This window comes from Peromyscus eremicus, chromosome 4 (genome assembly GCF_949786415.1).
Source record: "Peromyscus eremicus chromosome 4, PerEre_H2_v1, whole genome shotgun sequence".
NCBI classification, from domain to species: Eukaryota; Metazoa; Chordata; class Mammalia; order Rodentia; family Cricetidae; genus Peromyscus; species Peromyscus eremicus.
In genome coordinates, this window is record NC_081419.1 from 138,033,641 (window position 1) to 138,050,947 (window position 17,307).

Here is a 17,307-nt window from a genome sequence, read left to right on the forward strand (position 1 = left end):
GGATTGCTAAGGTCAAGGAGCATCAAGCTATATAGCTTGGATATTGTGCTTGAAGGTGCTTAGCTGGTATTTAAGGCCAGAGCTGCTGGCTCTTCATGAGTTATGCCTGAAACCTGCAGCCAGAAAGTAGCTTAGAACTGGGTGGGCCTGCTTCTGTGGGGGCAAGTCTAAACACTGGGACCAGAGGTGCTGCCCTGGTACATAGGGGTGAAAGGGTCAGCCTCATGCTGGTATGGACCTTACATCTAAAAAAAAAAAAAAACGACCTGATATTAAGTATGGTCTAGAGCCTGGAGTTTAGAGGCCACCTTGGCCAAATCATAGACTTGGTGGTGCAGACAGGGGGCTGGCCTAACACAAGCCTGAAGCTCTGGGCCTTGGGGACCTTGTAGGACCTTGTAGGGCCTTGTAGGGCCTTGTAGAACCTGTAAGACCTATAGGACCTGTAAGACCTTGTAGGACCTTGTAAGACCTTTTAGGGCCTTGTAGGACCTTGTAAGACCTGTAGGACCCTGTAGGACCTTGTAAGACCTTTTAGGGCCTTGTAAGACCTGTAGGGCCTTATGGGGTCTTGTAGGACCTTGTAAGGCCTTGTAGGACCTGGTCCTATAGCAAGTCCTGTTGCATGATTTGCTAAATGGTCTTTTAACAAAAAAAATCCTGGGCTGGAGAGATGGCTCAGGGGTTAAGAGCACTGGCTGTACTTCCAGAGGTCCTGAGTTCAATTCCCAGCAACCATGATATTGGGTAAATGCTGAAAGATCACAGAGACAAAGGAAAAAGCCACAGCTACCACCTCTTACCTCACCAACTCCTCATCCTGAAAAGGCTGTCCAGCCAAAAGGCTTCTAGCTGGAAGGGATTCCTCAGCCAAAAAGCCTCAGCCATTAGACCTTTAGCCAAATGAGCTTACTCAGCCGAAAAGGCTTCTAGTTCCTGTCTCCTCGCACCTTATATACTTTTCTCTGCCCAGCCATTAAAGGCGTGTGTGCTTCCCAGTACTGGGATTAAAGACATGTAACTCCCAAGTACTGGGATTAAAGGAGTGTGCCACCACTGCCTGGCTCTGTTTCTCTCCTAGACTAAGTCAATCTCATTTAGTCCAGGGTGGCTTTGAACTCACAGACATCCACATGTACCTCTGCCTCCCGAATGCTAGGATTAAAGGTGTGTGTCACCACTGTCTGGCCTCTATGTTTAAACTAGTGGCTTGTTCTGTTCTCTGATCTTCAGGCATATTTTACTATGGTACACAATATATCACCACAAAATCCAAAGAACATCATCCAGGCTGGTAGATCCTTAGTATATCCCTTGTGTCCAAGGTAGGTTTAAAGACTCAGTCTGAAGTTGCTGGCCTTGGGGCAAAGTGTCTAGCATGCCATGCTGGGCGACTATAGGAGATATCTGTATAGGACATCACGAAGCCTAGGTCCACAGTGATGGCCTAATAGTTAACTCTACACAGGTCAGCTGGTCCTGAGAGCTGCCTGGGGCCTGCTGACACTGGAGATGACCAGCATTGAGGGACGTCTCCAGCTGTTGATGAAGGCTTCCTTGTAAATGTCCCCACGGTAGTTAGAAAACTGGCTCCTGTCATCCACCAGGTATTCATACATTTGTTTACTTTGTTTGATGTAACATGAAGAATTACCTCCATATACCTAAAAAAAATTATGAAAGACCTGCTCTTTAAAAAACTAAATAAAAGGGGTCACATGCCAATTCCTCACATTCAAATAGTACCCGAGAAAGTCTGTAAGAGTAGGTTATAAATTCTAAGCCACATAATGTGGTAAAATTCCTACAATTAGCAATTGTAAGAAACACAATCAAGAGTACTCGGAGAGGATCCTAGTGTGGTGGCGCACACCTTTAATCCCAGCACTCAGGAGGCAGAGGCAGGCGGATCTCTGTGAGTTCGAGGTCAACCTGGTCAACACAGTATGTTTCAGGACAGCCAAGGCTGTGTGGAAAGATCCTGTCTAAAAAAACAGAGGAGAAAGACTTTGAAAGAAGAAATTTGATGGGATTGAGAGGAAGTAAGACATGATAATAAGGGGGCTTTGATCAAAGAACATGATATATAACATGAAATTGTGAAAGAATGAATCACTTTTAAAGCAAGATATTCAGGGGAGAATAGTAGAATAATATGAAGAAAAAGAAAGAAAGAAAGAAAGAAAGAAAGAAAGAAAGAAAGAAAGAAAGAAAGAAAGAAAGAAAGAAAGGAAGGAAGGAAGGAAGGAGGAAAGAAAGAAAGGAGGAAGGGAAGAACGGAAACACTGGAGCCCAGCTGTTTGAGTGATTTATTTTTCAAATATGTTTGCCTTTTTACCCACCAATAAACACAGCATTTCTAAAGTCACCACTGAGGTCTCCAAATGTCTGCTAGCTCACATGAGGTCGAGCCACTGAGAAGTCAGGGTCATTTCTTTCTTTCAAAAAATTTCTGCAAAAGAGAAAGTTTAGATTCTTAAAGATACAGTGTTTCTGAGAAAGAAACATTTATCCTTAAGCCTTGTTCCCACTGGCTGACACACCCATGGCTGACACCATGACCTGTCCACTGGGCACTGAGAAATCTGGCTGAGCCCAATGTGTCCACAGAAAAGTCTAAGGATGGAGTCAATGGTTACAAATGCAGATGAACTAGGAAACAGGCATTTAAAAGAGGAATGCCTTTAATCCTAGCACTCAAGGGACAGAGGCACACAGAGGTCGAGGTCAGCCTGGTCTACACAGCGAGTTCCAGGACAGTCAGGGCCTCACAGAGAGACTGTATTTAAAAAAAAAAAAAAAGGCTGTGTGATGTATCAGTGAATTACTTTCTCCCTCCCTCCCTCCCTCTATGTGTGTGTGTGTGTGTGTGTGTGTGTGTATCTGTATGTGTGTCTATGTGCCTGCCTGCTTGTGTGTTGGTCTGTGTGTCTGGATATGTTACATGTGGTGTGTGTGTGTCTGTGTGTGTGTCTGTGTGTCTGTATGTTTGATTGTGGTTCTGTGTGTGTGAATGTGTCTGTCTCTGTGTATATGTCTCGGTGGGGGCATGGAATAAGTGTATGTCTGTGTGTATGTATGTGTATGTCTGTGTGTATGTATCTGTATGTGCATGTCTATACATGTCTCAGGTGTGTTTGGATGTTTCTCTGTATGTCTGTGTGTGTGTATAATTAATGATATGTCTTTGTGTCTGTCTGTCTCTACGTGTGTTAGCTATACATGTCTATGGGAGGGGCATGTGGATGTGTTTATGTATGTCTGTGTATGTCTGGGTGTGTCTAGATATGTCTGTGTATATATCTGTGTCTGTCTGTGTGTATGAGTGTTTGTCTGTGTGTGGGTCTCTGTGTATGTATGAGTGCTTGTCTGTGTGTAGGTCTTGTGTGTGCCTCAGATTTGGGCAACTTTGGTTTTCTGTTGAGGAATAACAGTCTGCTGACAATATCCCCCACACATCTGCAGCTCACCCCAGTTGGTGCACAGATGTTACCACAGTAGGTCCAGCAGCATGTGTGATTTTTTTGTAAACATCTGAAACGTCTAGAACACTTCTTCTTACAATCATTAACTTTTGGCTGTCCCCAGCACTCCTGAAGTGACAACTCTCTCTCTGAAATTGAAATGAAATGGTTAAAAACTAATAGAGCCCCACAGTCAATCATTGTAAGACAAGCCCTTTCTGAAGTTAGAGCTTCCTTCCAGAATCTGAGCCCCATATCCCTGTAAAGCTGTCTGTCTTCTGTGTCCCCTCACAGTGACACCATTGCATTGGCCCTGACCTCACAGACTCTCCACTGAATTCATTACCTCAGCTCCCACAGTACTGACTAGATTCTGTCTGCCCCCAGCATACATGTCCCCAACTGTAAAATACAGATTGACTCGACAAGAGATATGGAAGTCTAGGTATCTACTAGCGTCATTACAAGACCTATCTCAGGTAGACATAGAGAGTATGAATAAGCTTTCTGGTTTTTGTTTTGTTTTCTTTTTTTGAGATGGGTTCTCATGTAGCATAGGCTATCTTTGAACTCCTGTAAAGCTGAAGATGCCTCTGAACCCCTGCTTCAGCCTCTCAAGTGCTGGGATTTACAGGCATGATTCCCATGCCTGGCTTGAACCAGGTTTTCTCTATATTCCTTCCTTGCTGACTGTTCCATGGCACACACGTAGAGGTCAGAGCACAGCTTTGTGGAGTCAGTTCTCTCCCTCCACGTTCATGTGGGTTCCAAACTCAGGTCCCCAGGTTGTCATGGCAAGTGCTGCACCCATTGAACCACTTCCCTGGCCTCTCCCTAGATGCTTATCTCTCAGTCCACTTTCTTCACCCCCTCCACTGACTCCCGTCTCTTCTCACAGGACCCACGGTTCTGCTCACTAAGGACTCCGGTGCCTTCTCAACATTCTAAAAGCCATATACACTATAAAGTTTCTTTAATTGTCAGGGACCAAATATGAACCATGGAAAAGTACTAGCTAGGCCAGAGAACAAGCCACAGGCCCTAAACCAGATGCCCCCAAAGATAAAGAACAGGTCAGGTAGGTCAGGTAGCATAGCAACAGAACAATGGGCCCTGACCAGTGACCTTACCACCTAGCACAACACCCTGCAGCCTCACGACTTGCACGTCTTCCTTCAACTGCACGTCCGGCACATTGTGCACCCCTTCCCTCCTTCCTGCCCCCTCCCCCTCCCATGCTATATAAGCCTTGCTGAGGAGAATAAAATTTGCAGCTTGATCAGAACCCTGTCTTGCTGTCTTCCTTCGTGTCTCCCATCCCTTTCATTCTCTCCCGCAGGTGGGTCGCCCCGTTGACACCCCACTGGCCGGGGCATTTAATAGATACCTATTTCGTTCTCATGAAAAGAATCACAGAACTTCTATAAGTACGGAGGAAGGGAGCTCTGTGTTGGCTCTCCACCCTCAGAGGCACTGGGAAATACTCTATCTAGCTGCTCGCGGTGTATGTATGAACGTTGTTGTTTGGGAAGTTTCCCAGCTGGAGGATTTCTCGGGTTCTCCAACTGCCAATCTGGGAAGGTGGAACCTGAATCACAATGCCAGACATGACACCCACTCCCTTGTCCAGAAGTGAGCACAGCCCCTGGCCCTGGCTCACAAGGAGTCCTCGCTACCTACGAGAGTACTTCTTCTTTTTCCATCCCGGGGCAGGCAGCAGGAGCACGCAGAGGAACAGGACCAACAGGAGCATTGAAGGCTTCATGACACTGACCGACGGTGTCTGGAGACGCTTTTTTTGTTTTGTTTTGTTTTGTTTTGTTTTTTTGTTTTTTGTTTTTTTTTTTTTTGCTTTCCCAGGAGCTGCTGGAGATCAAACATATAAGCTGAGGGATAAAGGTGTGAACCACGGAGAAGCACCTATAGGTTTTTAAATATTCAGTCTTCTAGTTAGAAGCCAGATCTCATTACAGATGGTTGTGAGCCACCAGGTGGTTGCTTAGAATTGAACTCAGGACCCCTGGAAGAGCAGCCAGTGCTCTTAACCTCTGAGCCATCTCTCCAGCCCATCATTTGTTTCTTAATCTTAGCCATTCTCACTGTGGTGAGTTGAACTCCCCAAGCAGCTTTAATTTGCACTTCCCTAATGACTAAGGACATCATTGAACACTTAAAAATACTTACTGGATCCCATTGTTAGGAATCCCACAAGAAGACCAAGCCACACAACTGTCCCATATACGCAGAGGGCCTTGGTCAGTTCCATACAGGCTCCCTGGTTGTCAGTTCAGACTCTGTGAGTTCCCATGAGGTTAGTTGATTCTGTGAGTTTTCTTATGATGTCTTTGACTGCTCTGGTTCCTACAATCCTCCCTCTCCCTCACTCCCTGACTCTTTGACTGCCTTTTGGGACCCTATTCCTCATATGGGGTTCCCTTGCCCAGCCTTAACACAAGGGAGGTTCTTAGTCTTACTGAAACTTGATATGCAACATTTTGTTGACATCCAAAGGAGGCCTGCCCCTTTCTGAACAGAAACCGTGGAGGAATGGAGTGGAAAAGAAAGGGGAACGGGAGGGGAGAGGAGGGGAGGGGAGATGAGGGGAGGGGGGAAACTGCAGTCAGTATGTAAAATAAATAAATAAATAAATAAATAAATAAATAAATAAATGGAGAAATACTTATTGGCTGTTTATGTGTGTTCTTCTGAGAATTACCTGTTTGGCTCATCGGCCTATTTATTGATAGGCAAGGGATTTAGGGTGTTTAATTTTATAGTTATTTATATATTCTAGATATTGGCCTATTCTTTCATCCTATAAGCTGTCTGTTCACCTTGCTAACAGTTTTCTTTGCCTTTCAGAAATGTTTTAATTTTATAAAATCCCATTTAAAATTATTGAGTGATTTCTTGTACTGCTGGAGTGCTAATCGGGCAGTTCTTGCCTCTGCCTACATCTTGAAGAGGCATCACTGTTTTCCTCTAGCAATTTCAACAACCCAGACATATTTAAAAAAAAAACAAAACAAAACAAGCTCTCACTATGTAGCTCTGGCTGGACTGGAACTCACCTTGTGGAGTAGACAAGAGAGATGCAGTCATGAAATCTCAAGAGTAAGTTGCCTAGACAAAATTCAGGCTGGCCTTAAACTCGAAGAGCCGTCTGACTAGGCATGTACCACCAAGTCTAGCAGCAATTCATATTTAAATTATCATTTTAATAGATTATTGGCTGCGTGTATTCTCTAGAGAATGATAAGATTCCACTGTGCACCACAGTTTCATTGTCTATTCAGCTGTTGACAGATTGTCTAGGCTGATTCTCATTTGGAGTGGGGTAGAGAGAGGCTGACCCTTGAAGCTCATTGGCCAGCCATCCTAGCCAAAGCCATGCATTTCAGGTTAAAAAGACTGTTTCCAAATATAAATGTGAAGGGTGATGTAGAATATATACCCAACTTCAACCTCCAGCCTCCATACCCACGTGCACACATATATGTACAAATGTCACACACAGACACCATGTTCATGCTCATACACACTCATGCACAAACGCACAGAGAGACAAAAAAAATCTTTTAAAAAGGTAAAGAAGCAACACCAAATGCTAGCAATAATGTGGAGAAGGGAAAAGTCACATACTGTTAATAGGAATGTAATCTCGTGTAGCTGCTATGGGAATCACTCTGGAGGGTATTCCTAAAAATCAAAAATAGAACTACCACATGATCTAGCTACACCACCCTTGGTTGTGTACTAGAAGGATTCTAAATCAACATATCACATAGAAACTTGGGCATCCATGTACAGTGTTGCACTAATTAGAATCATCAGGAAACAGAAACACCCCTCATTGAGGAATACCAGAAGACACCATAAAAGCTTTCAAAGGAGAGAAGTAATCAACAATCTTACCTAGCTATGACACCTATGAACCGAAAGGACCAGCATGGCACAATAACCCTAAGAGTATAGTAGTGGCACTCATACCTTGGTGATAGCCAACAGATCTCTGGTTGGACCTAAGACCCACTAAACAAAAAGGAAACCATGCCTGGTACTGGAAACCTAGCTGATATCCAGGGCTCATGAATTCATGGACCTTGGAGGAGAACCCACAGCCGCCACTTTACTAAACCTGCATAATCCCTAGCCGTATTCTAAGTATTTATCTTTGTATCAACAGTTGAGTGCAGTTCTCACCCTCATCAAGGAAACCTTTCTTGGCAACAAACAGAGACAATTGCTGGAAACCTTGACTTATCAAAATGCCAAGTTCTGGATCTCAGTCACAACTGATACATCTACAACACAGCCCTTGCACCTAAGGCTCAGGGACCATCTGAGAAGAGGGTTTGGGAAGAATTTAAGAGCCAGAGGAACAGGAAGTTTTCTGTGAGAGTGTGTCTCCTAGAAATATCAGGGAAACTACAGGCATGAAGTCTTACCAACATGGCTGGCAAACATGACCTGAACAACGATGACATCAATAGACACACCCATGTAGCGGGAGAAAACTCACAGAACCTCAATCCTGGACAAAGAACTACAAGCAACTAAGGAATGCTAAGAATGGGAGAAATAGTCTTCCCCAGAGAAGAGCATACCAATTGGGTATCTGCTGTGGGATGTTCTGTATGGCAAATGTGTTGCTAATTAGTCAATAAATAAAACACTGATTGGCCATTGGCTAGGCAGGAAGTGTAGGCGGGACAAGGAGGAGAATAAAGCTGGGAAGTGGAAGGCTGAGTCAGAGAGACACTGCCAGCCACCACAATGAGAAACAGCATGTGAAGATGCCGGTAAGCCACGAGTCACGTGGCAAGGTATAGATTAATGGAAATGGATTAATTTAAGATGTAAGAACAGTTAGCAAGAAGCCTGCCACGGCCATACAGTTTGTAACCAATATAATAAGTCTCTGTGTTTACTTGGTCGGGTCTGAGGGGCTGTGGGACTGGCAGGTGAGAGAGATTTGCCCTGACTGTGGGCCAGGCAGGAAAACTCAAGCTACAGGTATCTAATACTAAAGGGTCAGCCCTGAAAACATACATGCAAGTAATATTATATATAGCAGGTTTTATTTATAAATACTTAGAAATATGTATGTTCTTAATGTGTATAATTTATATCAGTATAAACATTGATATATATATATATATATATATATATATATATATATATATATATATATCAACAGTTAAGGAAAAAGAAAGAAGCTGTGAATTTGAAAGAGTGCAAGGAGGTACATGGGAGAGATTGGAGGAAGGAAAAGGAAGGCAGGAATGACGTAATTATAGAAAGACTCTGTCTCAAAAAAAGGTAAAAGAAGAAAACGAAATGGAACCAACTCAAGTGTCCATCAACAGATAAAGAAATAAAGAAAAGGCAGTACACAGACATAGTGAGATTTTATCCAGCTATAAAAATGAAATCATGACATTTACAGGAAAATGGGCACAACTGGAAGTCATTACGCTAAGCAAAATAGACTAGACTGAGAAAATTTATTCTGTGTGGTTTCTAGATTTTAAAAATCGTGTGTGTGTGTGTGTGTGTGTGTGTGTGTGTGTGTGTGTGTGTGTTGAAATTAGTAAGGGGATTGTGAGATGGGAGGAAGAAATCTTAAGAAGGGGAAAAATGAGTTAATGCAACATGACAACAGAAGAGGAGAGTACTTGTGTGGAAGAGGTGAATCAACCAGAGGGAGGCATGACACAGGAAGGAGAGGGGATGCTGAGGGGAAGACAGGAAAATCAAATAAAGTAGAATGCATGAAAGCGACTTAATGAAGTCCAGTACTTTGTATTCTAACTTAATTAAACAAGAAGAAACTTTAACAAAAAGATTTGAAACTCTGAAATCACTAGAGAATAATAGGGAAATATTACTTCAAGATACAGGCCCAGGGAAGTGCAGGTGCAGGCCCAGGCAGGTGCAGGTGCAGGCACAGACAAGAGCAGGTGAAGGTGCAGGCCCAAGCAGATGCAGCTGTAGGCACAAGCACAGGCAGATGCAGGACCAGGCAAGGGCATGTGCAGGCAGGTGCAGGCAGGTGCAGGCACAGGCAGGTGCTGGTGCAGGTGCAGGCACAGGCAGGTGCAGGTGTAGGCACAGGCAGGAGCTTTCTGAAAATAACTCCAGCATCACAGGAAATAATTTCAAGAACTGATAAATGAAATTAGGAACCTCTGCACAGCTAATGGAAAAAAAATCATTAGAGCGAAGAGGGAACCTCCAGAATAGGAGACAAGTCTTTGCCAATCATGCATCTGACATGGAATAGCTCCTAAAACATCACAATCACAAGTATAGCATATGCAGAGGGCCTAGATCAGTCCCATGCAAGCTCTCTGGTTGGCAGTTTAGTCTCTGTGAGCCCCTGTGAGCCCAGGTTAGTTGATTCTGTAGTTTTTTCTTGTGGTGTCCTTGACCCCTCTGGCCACAATCCTTCCTCCCACTCTTTCACAGGATTCCCTGAACTCTGCCTAATGTTTGGCTGTGGGTCTCTGCATCTGTTTCCATCAGTTGCTTGGTGAAGCCTCTCTGATGCTGATGTACATGGGAGGCCTGCCCTTTTCTGTAGAGAAAGGAGGATGAGAGGATGGTGGAGAGGGGAGATTGGGGGAGGGGCTGGGAGGAGAGGAGAGAGGGAGGAGAAACTGTGATTGAGCTGGGGAAAATTACTTAATTAAAAAATAAATGGACAGTTTTGAGGGAAAAATCAAAATCAAATGAATTGAATGGACATTTCAAAAAAACAGAATGTACGCAATCTATATATTTGAAGAAATGTTCTGCATTTGTGTTTTTTACTTTTCTCATTACTATCAAAAAATGTCAAAAAAAAAAAAAGGCAACTCAAGAAAAGATGGGTTTCCTGGGTGATGGTGCACACCTTTAATCCCAGCATTCAGGAGGCAGAGGCAGGCAATTCTCTGTGAGTTCGAGGTCAACCTGGTCTACAGAGTGAGTTCCAGGACAGGCAAAGCTATACAGAGAAACTGTCTCAAAAAAGAAAGAAAGAAAGAAAGAAAGAAAGAAAGAAAGAAAGAAAGAAAGAAAGAAAGATGGGCTTACTTTGCCTCACAGTTGGGGGTGCAGCCCATCTTGTTACGGAAGGGGTACTGCTGTAGCTATGGTTACAGGAGTATGATGCAGATGGCCACATGGCATCTGCAGTCAGGAAGCAGATGGTTGCTGTGCTCAGCTCCCTTTCTCCTCTGTCCCTTTTTATCCAGTCCAGGTCCCTGGTCCATGGCGTGATCCCTCAGGGTAAGTCTTCCCTCCTCAGTGAGATCTTTGAGGGGATTCCCTCAGAGATAGGCCCAGAGCTGTGTCTCCCAGGTAATTCCAAAGTCAATCCAGTTGGTGATGGAGACTGACAATCACAACATCTTTAGCCACCAAAGAAATGCAAATTAAAGTTGCTTTACAATATTGTCTCATCCCAGTCAGAATGGTGATCTCCAAGGAAACAAACTACAAATGTGATGACGTGGGTAAAGAGAGACCCTTATTCAGTGCTGGTGGGAGTGCAAACTTGTCCCACCACTGTGGGAGTCAGTGCGAAGTTCCTCAGAAAATTAAATGAGAATTAGTATATGGCCCAGGAGCATCACTACTGGGTATACACCTGGAAACAATCAAAGCCAGCATCCTCCAGAGACACTTGTAATGTCCACGTTTACTGCTGCACCAAGCAGGGTGTAGGAAAACCCAGGTACTCATCAATGAATGTAGGAAGTAAATGTGACGCATAGACACAGCAGAATTCCACTCAGCCAGGAAGAATGAAAGTCTGTCACTTGAAGGAAAATGGACGGAGCTGGAGGCCGTTGTGAATAAACCAAACTCAGCAATATTACAGATTTTGCCTCATATGTGGGATCTCAGTTTAAACACGTATATTTATCAATCTATAAAAATAATATTTATAGCCGGGCTGTGGTGGCACATGTCTTTAATCCCAGCACTCGGGAGGCAGAGGCAGGTAGATCTCTGTGAGTTTGATGCCAGCCTGGGCTACAGAGAGAGATCCAGGACAGCCAAGGCTACACAGAGAAACCCTGTCTCTAAAAAAAACAACAACAAAAATAATATTTATATATAAATATATTTATATATTATATAACATAAATATAAGAATACATTATTATATGTGTTTTTATTGTAATGTATGATATAAATATAATAGTATATAATATGTATATAAATATATATAATATATATATGGTATGAAAGTATGTAGATGGAGAATTTCTCTCCAGCTCCCGCCAAGCCCCGCCAGTCCCAGAGCCCACTTATAAAATAAACACACCGACCTTATATAATTTAAACTGCTCAGCCATTAGCTCAGGCCTACCATTGTCTAGCTCTTACTCTTATACTAAGCCCATTTCTGTTCATCTATATGTTGCCATGTGTTCCATGGCTTTACCTGTTGCCTCTATATGATGCTCCCTGGACGGCAGCTGGTGTCTCCTCCTCCTGCCTTCCTCTCCTTTTTGTTCTCTCCTCTCTGTTAGTCCCGCCTATACTTCCTGCCTGGCTACTGGCCAATCAGTGTTTTATTTATACAGAGCAATATCCACAGCAAAAGTAGAAGGGAGGTGATGAAGAGGAGGGAAAGATCTAACGGGAAGGGAGTGGGAACACAAGAGGATAATGGAAGGCAGGAAGACTAAACATTGCCTCTTATACATAGAATATAAACCACGTTCTCTCTCTCTCTCTCTCTCTCTCTCTCTCTCTCTCTCTCTCTCTCTCTGTGTGTGTGTGTGTGTGTGTGTGTGTGTGTGTGTGTGTGTGTGTGACATAAAGTAGAGGGGGGCTATAAAGGGGAGGAAGAGTTCTGCAGGAAGGGGAGAGAGGAACAAGGGAAGGTAATGTGGAGACAGGTGAAGTATGTCTTCAGAGGGAGGAGGAGACTAGCAAAGGGAGGAGGGTGGAGAGAGCACTAAGGAGATTATGAGCAAGGTACAGGGAGAGATGGGTCAGCAGTAAAGAGCACTGGCTGCTCTTTCAGAGGACCCAGGTTGGATTCCCAGCACCCACAGAGCTGCTCACAACCACTGGTAACTCCAGTTCCAGAGGATCTGGGTCCTTCTTCTGACTTCACAGGCTCTGCATGAACATGGTGCACAGACATACATGCAGGCTAAACACTCATAGACATAAAAATAATAATAAATAGATCTCAAAAAATAAAATAAATTAAAAGAGCAAGGTGCGTGCCAGGCATGGTGGCACACACCTTCAATCCCAGCACTCGGGAGGCAGAGGCAAGCAGATCTCTATGAGTTTGAGGCCAGCCTGGTCTACATAGCAAGGTCCAGGACAGCCAGGGCTACATAGTGAGATCATGTCTCAAAAATAAAAAGAGCAAGGTACAGTTTTATGTATGAATGGAAGTGTCACAGAGAAAGAATTCATTTAATTTATCGCTCTCCTTTCTAAATACTTCAGAGAGGGTCTTCTAACAAAAGGTCGTTCTCTTACATGGACATGGCATATTTACCAACTTCCTGAATTTGGCATTGATAAAATAGACTAAGATCTCATCTACCCTGAGAATATCATCTTACCAGGACACCCAGAAACGCTCTTGTTTCTCAGCCTGTGAGTCTCAACTCCTTTACCACCCTGCATATCAGATCTTTACATTATGATTCATAACAGTAGCAAAAGCACAGTTATGAAGTAGCAATGAAAATAATTTTATGGTTGGGGATCACGACATGAGGGACTGTACTAAGGGGTTACAACATTAGGAAGGTTGAGAACCACTGGTTTAAGCAATGCCCAAATCAGTTTCTACAGGCTTATAATCCAGGACCTTGCTCTACCTACCTCTGACGACGTTCTCAGATGGAGACGCTGATCACCGTTAGGCTGGTGGCCCTTTCTCCTCAGTTCCAGGGACAGTGGAACCTCTGCACACAGGGCAAGTGATGAGAGGAATCAATGTCCGCGATCTGGATTTTGATAGTGCTTTAAATTGGGTCAGATCTATCTCAGATCTTAAGGTGGGTACACACAGGACCTTGTGCCTGGTTCCTGCTTTTCTTCTTGCTTTAGGAAGTGTAGATTGTGCCAGAACAAGATTCACCCCCCACTGACTTCCTTCTACAACACACTCGGAGGCCTGTGGGAGTGAAAGGTCCGTAAATCTGTTTCTCCGTAGCACTGTGTAATGCCTTGGGAAAGTGCCACCCACCTTTCTGTTCATTTCTCCATTGATGACATCATCCTAACAGAGTGTCTTGTGGGCTTTATACGACTCATCCAAGAGAGGCTAGATATCAGTATTGCCACATAAATGTGACACCTAGACTTGGTGACTGGAGGGATGGCTCAAGGGTTAATTGACATGTACTGCTTGTAATTTTGCATATACTGTTATTACTTTTCTTTTACTGTGATAAAACACCATGACCAAAGCAACTTACAGAAGAAATCATTTATTTTGACTTATGGGTCCAGAGGGATAAGAGTCCATGGCAGGACAGCATAGCAGCAAGTGGCTGGCAAGGTGGGAGGACTAAGAAGCTGAAAGATCCCATCTTCATTCGTGATCTGGAGGCAGAGAGAGGTAACTGGAAGTAAAATGAGGCCATAAACTCTAAGCAGTGGCTTATTTCCTTCAGCAAGGTCACACCTCCCCATAACATCCCCCAAACAACCCCAACAATTGGGGACCAAGTCTTCAAATATGTGAGCCTATGGAGTACATTCTCATTCAAACCATCACACTGCTCCTGCAGAGGACCCAGGTTTGGTTCCCAGCACCCACCATGCAGCTCACAAACACCTGCAACTTGGGTTCCAGGGGATCTGTGATGCTTACATGTGTTTATATGTGCACCACATATGTGCAGTGCCCATGGAGGCCAGAAGAGGGCATCTGAGGCCCTCGAGCTGGAATTAAAGGCAACTGTGAGTCACCTGACATGGGGACTGAAACTGAGCTCAGGTCCTCTGTAAGTGCAACAATGTGTTCTGAGACATCCCTCCAGCCCCTAAGTCTATGAATATTTTTAATGTAATGCTTGTAGTAAATGTTTTCTGTAGCTCTAAATATATTTTACTGTTTAGAGTTTTTGTTGTTGTTTTGTTGTTGTTTTGTTTTGTTTTGTTGTAGACAAGATCTTGCTATATAATCCAGGGGGCATCAAGCTCACAGTCCACCTGCCTCAGCCTCCTGGATGCTGGGATTGCAGGTGTGTGCCACTGAGTCCAGCTTTCTTTGTATATCTTTTAAACTTTGTTTATTTTATGTGTGTGTGTGTGTGTGTGTGTGTGTGTGTGTGTGTGTGTCTTGCCTGTATGCATGTCTGTGCGTCACTTACATGGCTGGTGCCTGTGGAGACCAGAAGAGGGCATCGGATCCCCTGGGACTGGAGTTGCTGATGGTTGTGAGCCACCATGTAGGTGCTGAGAAGTGAACTAAGATTCACTGGGAGAGCAGCCAAGGCTCTTAACCACTGCAAATCTTAATAGGATGTGTGGCATCATCACTCTACACTGTAGCTATTAGCCCCTTATCAGGCTCGGTATTTTCAAGTATCTCCTCCCAGTCTGTAGGTTACTTCCTTACCCTGTGGCTTCCTTTGCTGGGCAGCAGCTTTTGAGTTCGCCAACCTAGATAACTGGATGGGTTCAAGAGCTCAATACCACCCTGAATCTCCACACGCCTGAAGAATTCACCTGTTGAATGGTGGCAGAAAAGGATGAACCACACAGACACCCAAAGTGTGAACACAGCCACAAGTAGGCAGAGGCCAATGATAAGCCTATCAGAGCAGAGAGGCTTTCCAGTCTGAGACTCTCTAGTTCGTCTATTCTAGCTTTTGGGGTGTGTGTGTGTGTGTGTGTGTGTGTGTGTGTGTGTGTGTGTGTGCTGTCTTACCACAGCTCCAGCTCCCAAAGTTGTCATTCCAGACACAACTCTGTCAAAGAGCTTATGCTGAACTTCCTCTGAAACAGTTTCCACTTAGGCCAGAGGGAGGGGCCCAGGCCCCAGTGGCCTGTCAGGACAGCTGTTCTGAATGATGTAAACAGAACAGTGCCAAGATTGACATAAACACAGATCTTCATTGTCCCTTAATCACAAGGTCTGCTGTGAAAACACAGGGTGTTTAAACAGGCTGACACTCCACGTGCCGTCCTCCTGTGCTGTTCCCTCTGGTGATGCAACATTAGCCCAAATTAGGCTTCTCTTGAGTGTTCCTTTTAAAAATTAATTAGTTAATTAATTAGTTAAGAGTCTGATGTTTTGCCTGCATGGATATCTGTGCACCACATGCACGCAGTACCCGTGGGGGCCAGAAGAGGGCGTCGGAGTGAGCAGCCACGAACAGCTGGTGCTCTTAACCACTGGGCCGTCTCTTCAGTCCACAGTGGCCTCCTCTTGTTCACTTTGATACCCACCCTTAGAGCAGACCAAGCTGGGAACACAAAGAAAGAAGCAACAGCAAGTAGCAGCAAAGGCAGAAGCACAGGGGTGGCGGTGCTGTGGGGGTGACTAGAGGCAGGGACAGGCACTGTCATGGCAGCCACAGCAGGAGCCAGCAGCAAAGAGGCAGCAGAGTCCAGTGATGGCGTCTGTGACGACAGTGACGGTAATGAGAGGCAACTGGAAAGTTCTGCAGAGTAGCCAAGACAGAAGAGAGAGGACGGCAGGACAGGAGGTGGGACAAGGTGGGAAGCTAAAAGCCAAAGACGGCTAGAAGGCTGGAAGGGGCCAAAGAGAAACTCCAGGCCCGGTTAATGGAAGAATTCCGGACAGCAGTAGCTGGTTCATCTCTGTGACTCCTGCAAGTAATGTTTCTGTTTACTTTGTATTTATTTCTGTGTATGTGAATGTGTGCTCATGGAGACCAGAAGAGAGCGCTGGGTTCCCTGGTACTGTAGTTATAGGCTGTTATAAACCTCCCAACATGGACCCTAGCAATGGAACTAGAGTCCTCTGGAAGAACAGGAAGTACTCTTAACTCCCAAGTCATCTCTCAAGTCCCAGTGATTTTTTTTTTAATATTCTCTACCTGAGTATCAGGCTATGGCCTGGAAAGATGCTTAGAAATAGGCTAGATCCCTGAGAGGGCCAGCCCTCACTGTCCACCTGTCTCTGACGATGTGTGGATGGAAGTTTCTGTCCTGCCAGCAACTCCCAAATACCCAGCAGCCACTTCCCAAATTACCACACAGAGGCTTATATGAATTATAAATGCTTGGGCAGTAGCTCAGGCTTATTACTAACTAGCTCTTACACATAAAGTAACCCATAATTCTTATCTATGTTTAGCCACATGGCTTTTCTCAGTACAGCATTCTCATTTTGCTTTCTCTGAGTCTGACTGGTGACTCCAGCTCCTCCATTCTCCTTCCCAGCATTCTTAGTTTGGTCACCCCACCTATACTTCCTGTCTGGCTACTGGCCAATCAGCATTATAATAAACCAATTCGAGTGATAAATCTTTACAGTGGACAAGAGGATTATTCCACAACAGTGATGTCTGTGTTGGTGTTCATCATAATCTCTCTCCCAAGGCTCCCTGGGCAAGGGAGGCTTGCCATGGGTGAGGATGAACCTGAAATACTCAGACACTATGATGTTTGAGGTGGATCAGAGGCTCCAGTCTGATAGAGGAGGTTTCCTTCTCTGTTGTGTTCCCCCGCTGAGTGGCCCAGAAGCACAGCACAGGTACTGCCTCTGAGAAAGGCCTGCCTGTCTGAATTTTCTTCATATCTGATGTCGTGCTCTTGCACTCCCGATCACCACACATCACTCAACTCTGCATCAAGCTGCAGGATCATCTCCGGGGAGTTGTGGGGCACATTC

The 17,307-nt window shown here is 44.6% G+C and overlaps 1 protein-coding gene across 2 annotated transcripts; it reads right to left on the minus strand.

Annotated features, from left to right (window-relative positions):
- Window positions 1-2,290: 2,290 nt before the first annotated feature.
- On the minus strand, window positions 2,291-13,558 carry LOC131909944 (protein WFDC11-like). 2 transcript variants are annotated; one of them, XM_059261893.1, is made up of 4 exons: window positions 13,317-13,558; window positions 5,145-5,327; window positions 3,471-3,613; window positions 2,291-2,452 (listed from the first exon to the last, which is right to left on the minus strand). In XM_059261893.1, exons 2-4 carry the CDS (start codon window positions 5,227-5,229, stop codon window positions 2,429-2,431), a joined length of 252 nt encoding a protein of 83 aa, XP_059117876.1. In that variant the 5' UTR covers window positions 5,230-5,327; window positions 13,317-13,558; the 3' UTR covers window positions 2,291-2,428. The 2 variants fall into 2 exon arrangements, with proteins under 2 accessions (XP_059117876.1, XP_059117875.1); XM_059261892.1 differs by having other exon boundaries at window positions 5,145-5,330.
- Between the last annotated feature and the right edge of the window lie 3,749 nt (window positions 13,559-17,307).

Coding starts and splice junctions, on each gene's coding strand:
- LOC131909944 (XM_059261893.1), bottom strand. CDS start 5,229: ATGAAGCCTTCAATGCTCCTGTTGGTCCTGTTCCTCTGCGTGCTCCTG. Junction 3,614..5,144: donor GAAAAAGAAGAAGTACTCTC/GTAGGTAGCGAG, acceptor TTTCAATTTCAG/AGAGAGAGTTGTCACTTCAG. Junction 2,453..3,470: donor ACATCTGTGCACCAACTGGG/GTGAGCTGCAGA, acceptor TCTCTTTTGCAG/AAATTTTTTGAAAGAAAGAA.